Source organism: Vitis riparia, chromosome 6 (assembly GCF_004353265.1).
Source record: "Vitis riparia cultivar Riparia Gloire de Montpellier isolate 1030 chromosome 6, EGFV_Vit.rip_1.0, whole genome shotgun sequence".
Classification (NCBI taxonomy): domain Eukaryota; kingdom Viridiplantae; phylum Streptophyta; class Magnoliopsida; order Vitales; family Vitaceae; genus Vitis; species Vitis riparia.
The window spans coordinates 17795604-17803034 of NC_048436.1; the positions used below are offsets into that span (position 1 = coordinate 17795604).

Genomic DNA, 7431 nt, shown 5'->3' on the forward strand with positions numbered 1-7431 from the left:
TCCCTTTAATCCCTGATTTATGGAACCGACTCACCAGCAAGACAGAGTTCCTTTCCACTGGATCCCATCACGCCATTATTATCTTCCAAAATCTCCCAACAATCCACAGTCTTTATTACTGAAGGCATCCTTCCAATCATCCTCCGGTCCATAAATTCCCTCTGGGATGCATCCAGAACCACCTCAGAACGGTCGTAATACTCCTCTGGTGGAGTCCGACCAGAAAAAGAAGAAGGGGGAAAAGGAGAAACACACACCAACGACCCAAAGAAATTAGAGGCATTCTCATACCTCAAGGCTTCCTCCATTAGAGCGTCATCTGTCTTCGAGTTCTCCTCCAAGCTTTGCTCCTCAGCCGAAGACCTCCACAGTCCATCCGTCACCAATAGAAACGACCAGGACTGGTCAAGGCCCCCCACAGAGCTTGGGTCTGCCCCATTTAAGGGACGAGCCCCCTCAAATGGGCATCGTCCATGTTAAAGACCAGAGACGAGTCCGGGCCTCGAATCCCCAGCCCCGCCTCTCCGATCAGTTTCTTCGAGGCCCGCCCATCATCAAGAGACAACCCAAGATGGGATGACCCAAACTCGCAAGGAAAGGCCGTGGGCGGGAAGGGCCCAGAGGCATCAGAAGGCCTAAGGGCCCATTGCGGCGCCAACCCACAGGATTCTTGGGGCCCATCCAACACCAAACCCGAATCCGGATCCGCAGCCGGACCCGACCCCAAGGACTGCCCCCTCATCCCATCATCATACTATAGCCGGACCTCGAGACTTGGGCCTCCTACCAACCCCCTCACGCCCCCCCCCTCCCGCGCTCGTGCAGAGACTTCACCCTCAACCTCGCCTTCTGAAACAAGTTTGCTTTTGCCCTTTCTCTTGCCATTCTCATAGCAGGTCTGATTTCCCACCAAAGAGTAAGCTCATAGCAAAACTCTTCGGTCCAAACTTCCACTACGTTGGGGAACCTCTCCTTATTGAGCTTCACCAAGATCCTTGCCCACTGCAAGTCTTCCAACGTCTCCTTTTGAGAGTCGATATCGAGGAAACCCCCACAGGCATCCCCTATTCTCCTCAGAATGTCCCGCTCCCATAGCGAGACTGGCAGTCCCACGATACGAACCCAAGTCTCGCTCCTCTTTTCCCCTTCCAGCAGACACCCCCTCTCAGGCCTCCATTTTTCCAGACTGAGAGGAGACCCCACGCACGAGAAAGCCCCAATTTTTAGGGTTTTCTCTACTTCAGCCAGAACCTCAAATTCTAAGAGGGCTTTGCCCCTTTCCAATTTCGCTATTCCTAAATTACCCTTCAAGCTCCAAAATTTCGCCAATTTAGTCCCCCAACCTCTCAGGTCGTCCCCTTTCCTAGAGCTAGGATTCCAGCTCCCCACAAGGCAGTGAACCAGTTTCTCCATATTCTGGCTCAACTCCCTCTTGCATAGCTCCACCCTCACCACTGCGATCTCTTTCTCCTTTGACTGCACCGCTGCTTCCACATAGGTTTTTCCCATTGATGACTTCAGTAATGTAGCGCCCTTTTTTTGTAAGCTCTCTTCTCCGACATAACACCCGCTCTCTTCTCCGACATAACACCCCAGACGGCGTAGCATCTCCACCATTACCACCCAGCCACTCTTATCTCCATTGCCCTTCGGGATATAAATGCTAAACCTTTTATTTTCCAAATCTGTAACCCCTAATCGAATGAACAGTCTCCCCTTATTTTGGTCTCTCACCATAAGAAAGGACCTTCCACTGTCCTTCCACTTCCTTTCCCAGGTTCCAGTTCCTGCGTTCTCAATACAAGCCTCCAGACCATCAATGAAGCACCCAATGCTATTCGGTCCCAACCTGATCCACGAGGAGACTCCCCCTTTCCTTTCTACAATCAGGGCTTGTACCTTGCCTTTCTGCTCCCTTACCTCTACATCAAACCATTTCGATTCCACTCCAAAACTTCCCTTCTTAGCCCTGCTCCTAACCCCCACGAAGTCGTCGCCTTCTACATCAAACCTTGTTTCGCCCTCTAGCCCTTCTAGTTGGATCAATTTTTCATTAGCATGGTTGAGAAACTACCTTTTGTGTGAATGTACTGATAATATAAGGATGTGCACAAATTCACCTCAAAATTCATTTTTATACCATGGTTATGCACTAGAACCTTCAAGTCGCTTTGTTAACAAGGGAATGCCATTCATCTCCATTGACAGACGATCCTTGGAAACATCTCAACATCTAAAACAATAAGTATTCAAATTCAACTTCATTAATGACATCATTGAAGGTCAAGCAAAGGGATGAAGCTCTTGGCATGCTAGGCCAGACCCGATCACATTATTGTTCGACCCAGACACCACATATACCTCTCTGCTTCAGTCACCACTTCAGAAGGTTCTTGAGCCCATGTTACAAGTAAACCAAAAAAGCATTTAAAATCAATAACCAAAGCGATCGTTCAATGAGGTTCTTCCATCACCTGATTGTTCTGCATAGAGCATCACTTACTCAAAATCAGTATCAGAGTATAGAGATTTTAATACCATGTTTTCAGAAATAAAGGTAATTGTATTTACCTTTTAAACTTCCTTAAAAAAAAAAAAAATTGTGACTAGTTTCAAATTTTGAAACTACGGTTTCTAAATTTATACTAAAACCATATTGTGAAATATAAACTTCTAAATAATTTAAAAAATAAAAAATGGGTAGGAGTAATTTGAACAATTGTTTGTAAATATGCCTAGAAGGTAGATTTTATTTAGTTGAAGGCCTAATTTGATACAAAATTCCTATTCCTAAGAATGCATAACATCAATAATAACACCTTAATAAAGATTACGGATTATCATATTTCTTGAATTCTATTCCACTAATTAGGTGATGTATGATATATATATATATATATATAATTAATGTTTTTAATAATATTTCAATTAAATCATAAAAGATAAATATAAATATTTTATATTTTAAATTTTATTAAATACAATATGTATAATATTTAAGTTTGATCATACATTTAAGATAAAAATTATAACATTTAATTTTATTTCTATGACTACTTATTTCATTAATTTTAAAATTTAAAAATGATTATATTAATTAATTTATATTATTTTCATAATTATTATTATATAATTATAATAAAAATAAACTTGATATACACATATATATTGTACAAAACTAATATAAAAAGATAAATAGCATCTTGGTTGAGTTGTTGCATTTCCACCTAAAGACACCTAGACTCAAACCTTTTCTGCTATTAATATACCTTCGAAGTTGGAACACAGCTTGCGTTGGGAAAGAGGTCTAAAGCCCATTAGCCTTTTACCTTGACCGATTCTTTAAAATTTGGGTGGTTCATCTAGGTTGACGATTGAATCGTTGGTTTAAGCGATTTATAATCGGTCCAATTCATTAGTGGTCTAACTTAGCGAACCAGATTGGAAAAACGGTCGATCGGCCATTCGATCGAGTGGTCCGATCCGATTCGATTTTTAAAATCATGGTTTTATGAATATTTCTTAAAAATAGTTTTCAATTTGTTTTATGAATAAAATTTTGTTTCGAAACTTAAATATGAAAAATAAGTATGTCGACTTGTTGTCCATGAATGTACTATCTATAATACAAAAATTTTCAATGTATTCTTCATATTTTCAATTATTACTCAAAATATTCTACAAAAAAAAAAAAAAAAAAAAACTATTGAAAATATATAAAATTTATTTTTAAAAAATAACATATTTTCAAAATAAATTTTTTTAAAATTGCCAAACATGTTTCTCAAGTTCGAAAACTATTTTAAAAAATAATCATTCAAAATATGGTGAAGTTGTTCTCATATGAATAATGAAACCCACTTTAGAAATCATTTTCTGCATCTTATTTACATAAAACAGACATTTAAAAAAAATATAATATTGGAATATGGATGGTTACCCTTGGTCTTAGTCTATATGAATAATAATTCAAGTAGTGAATTAAAACTCAAACAATAGTCCAGTAAATTATACAATAAAGATAATAAGGTAAATGTGAAATCCTTTTACTATACCTAATAAAAAGACTTAAGACATTGTTGTAATAACACATGAAGGCACTTCCATTATGAAATAGTAAAAAATTACAAATGTTAACCACAAAATTTGAAAGCATAAATAAGAACAATGATAATATTGGATTCAATGATATTGTTAATTCTTGTTTTTATTTTTAAGAAAGAATTCCTAACTCTAAAATAATTAGAAAAATATTAAGATATCTCTTGAAGAAATTTAAATTAAAGTGACTACAATGGAGAATAATATAAATGTGGACATGTTGAGAGTAGATTAAATCATGGGTGATCTTCAGATTTATGACCTCGATTCTACCATCCCCTAAGAGGCCAGTCCAAACTTCCTCTATAGAAAAATTTAAGTCTCAAGATGAGAATAAACAAGAAAATTAAAAACTGTTATGAAGATGCAAAAAGAAGCAAATACAAAAGATGTTTATCTTTATCCATGAAAAAAAAAAAAAAAAGATGTTTGGTTTATTCACTTTCTCTATTAGATTAAAATGTCAAGCTAAATAAATAATAGAAATGTGTGAATAACACAAATAAAATGAAAATAATGTTGATATACTTCACTATATTTAAGTGAAAAAAAATGAATTTGAACCAATAAATCATTTATAATAAGGCACAGTGTAGAAAGAAACTTGACATTGATCAGGATTTTAAAAAATATATCTTCTTTTATTAAAAAAGGATTGCTTGAAAAATAAATACAAAAATATGTTACACTTTTGGCTATAATTATATTTCTCTCTCATTTAAAAATAAATAAAAATAGAAATTGCTATACTTGTGCTAGCAGTCCCAATGACCATGTAAAAATTTTGAAAATATAAAACAAAGTCTAAATTTTTGTGGCATGAGGAGTAGTATTAAGGAAAATACATGAAAAACAACCAAAATGAAGATACTAGCAGTAACACCCCCAACCGATGCTGATTTGGCTGTAAGAAATACAGAAGAAATCAATATTCCCAAACCAAAACTGTTCTTCACCTCACTTCTTCCCTACAACTTACAAAACCGCACAAGATTATTCAATTCAATTCAATACATTTGTACTATCTTTTCCTATGCTAATTCAATTACTAAAATTCCAGAAAAACCATGGAAAACAGCGTATCAAACTGCCAATTTGAATTCTGTTTCCTCACACTAAGCAACCAAAACAATGATCCCCACTTCATGGAGAAGGAAAAGAATTGAAGTAGTAAAGGAATACAAAATTTATAGGGTCAGTCGATGTCCACATTATCATCTGGGCCTTGGTCATCCTCATCCTCCTCACCCTGATTCCCCTGATCCTCCTGATTCTCCTGATCTACCACTGGATCCAAAAGTGTGTCAGCATTCAGTAGCCTTGCTCCGTCCCAAAACAGAAGATGAGCCCTGCTCATGGATTCTTAAGTCAACACATAAGATTAAAAATAATACGAAGGCTTTTGTATTTATTATTTTCTCATTGCACTAATTTTGAACCACTTACAACTTAAGCAGAACAGTTCCATTCGGCTGGGCAGGAATCTGGACAAAGTAGTATTCAGTTAGATTGTTTGGAAAGAATCTCCTACTCTTCGTTTGACTGTTGAGAATTCTTTTGGTTTTTTTTTTTCTAAGAAGAGGAAAGAGTAATTTTAAGTTATAATGTTTTTAAAAGCAAAATGAGAAGTTGGGTCAGGGGAATTTTGTATGCTGGGCAACCTATGCTTTGAAAATAATACTTTCTTCTTCTTTTCTTTATCTTAGTATGTTCTTACATATCTCCAGCCCAATGGCTTGTTGCATCTGACACAGTGGATATCTTCTACTTGGGAAAAACCTTGCGTCCTAGTACGTTCATCAACTACAACATTGACACTGCATCAAACACATGATTTTTTGTGGTTACCAATAGTCATCAATAAGCAACAAGAAATAGATTATTTTCTAGAGAAATTGGTGGTAATAATGTGATGAGGGCTTACACATTTGTGAAGAAGCCTTCCCTAAGCTCCTCCATCTACAAAATGAATTGGAAACAAAAGTGAGACCACAGGAATGCTTTTTCTTAACACACTGTCAATTTTTCCATTAAGAAAATCCACAAATCCAATGGGTTTTTTTTCCTTGTGTGTGCGTAATTCAATGTTTCTCTAGCTGTTTGAAATTTTTAGAATCATCACCGGTTAGTCCTGCGAAAAAATTCTGACTTTTCTTGTAGGACTTTCAGCTGTGTCTGTATCTTGGAAATAACAAGGGGAAAAATAGAAAGAATATCAAGTTTTTTTTGCTTGGTTGCAATGAAAAATACCAAGAAAACATTTTCTTCCCTTATAGTTTCCCAAGAACCAAACCCAGCCTTCAATATTTTCATGTTCATTTCCAAATTTTCTTGAACCATGCCCAGTTCTGAACTTGTAGGTAATTCAATGTGTGTCTCTGTTACCATTCTCTGTTTTTTCATTTCCTTTGGAAAATGGTATCTTATGATTTATTTTCTGTTAAAAGAATCTCACTCCAACCCTATAATTATATTATCAAAAAAGGTTTCAGATAAATAAAATCAGAAACATTCTTGATTTAGGGGGGAAAAAATCTTATATCACTTTCAAGAACATCTTTCTTTCAAAGAACCAAGACATTATGTGATGTGATGTCCTGTTTCAAAAGGCAACCCACCTCAAAAACAATACAAGAAACATAAACTATGAATTCATGGCAATGTTCTTGAATAATTCCCAGAAATACAGCCTGAAAACCCTCAAGAATTTAAAAAATTTAGACGCAAAGGCATTCTTTCTTGGAAGTTTCTAGACAGTAAAATGAGTAGAGAAGCAGAGGTTACTCGGGAAAAGCAGTGTTGGGCTAAGACAATGTGAGCTTGGCAAGTTCGACAGCAGTAGAAATTGACTTCAGGAGTTTGATCGAATTCAACAAGAAAAAGCCTCCCCATTGCAACTTTTCAAAAACTGAAGAGAGCTTTATTTGAAGCTTCAACTTCAAGACAAAGTTGAAAAGCCTCGAATTCAAGGTCGGAGAGAACAGATGGAAGGAAAATGGTAGAAATCGAATAGAGAGTTGGAGTTGAAGAAAGTGTGAAGGGCAGTTGAATGGGATTTTAAAGCAAGAAGGGAGGTCTCTTGGAGCTAACAGAAAGATGCCACCCTTTCTTTTTTCCTTGTCATCTATTCGTTTTTCACTGAATTTAATTATTTAAAAGTATTATTTCAGTTCATGGAAAAAAGTAAAAAGTATAACCATGCTCTACTCCTACAGCTTGGCTTACCAAAAAATAATTAGAAAAAAAAAATTGTTTAAGACCATAGTTTCGTATTTCGAAATTGCGGTTTCTAAATTTATACTAAAACCATATTTTGAAATTGAGACTCTT

General features: G+C 36.1%; 1 protein-coding gene across 1 annotated transcript; it reads right to left on the reverse strand.

Moving 5' to 3' along the window:
• Nucleotides 1–5296: 5296 nt before the first annotated feature.
• LOC117917073 (protein yippee-like At3g55890) lies at nt 5297–7165 on the reverse strand. Its single transcript, XM_034833299.1, has 5 exons — nt 6886–7165; nt 6026–6060; nt 5819–5918; nt 5548–5585; nt 5297–5450 (listed from the first exon to the last, which is right to left on the reverse strand). Exons 1-5 carry the CDS (start codon nt 6991–6993, stop codon nt 5297–5299), a joined length of 435 nt encoding a protein of 144 aa, XP_034689190.1. The 5' UTR covers nt 6994–7165.
• Between the last annotated feature and the right edge of the window lie 266 nt (nt 7166–7431).

Coding starts and splice junctions, on each gene's coding strand:
- LOC117917073 (XM_034833299.1), bottom strand. CDS start 6,993: ATGGGGAGGCTTTTTCTTGTTGAATTCGATCAAACTCCTGAAGTCAAT. Junction 6,061..6,885: donor CCCAACACTGCTTTTCCCGA/GTAACCTCTGCT, acceptor TTCATTTTGTAG/ATGGAGGAGCTTAGGGAAGG. Junction 5,451..5,547: donor GGAACTGTTCTGCTTAAGTT/GTAAGTGGTTCA, acceptor ATCCATGAGCAG/GGCTCATCTTCTGTTTTGGG.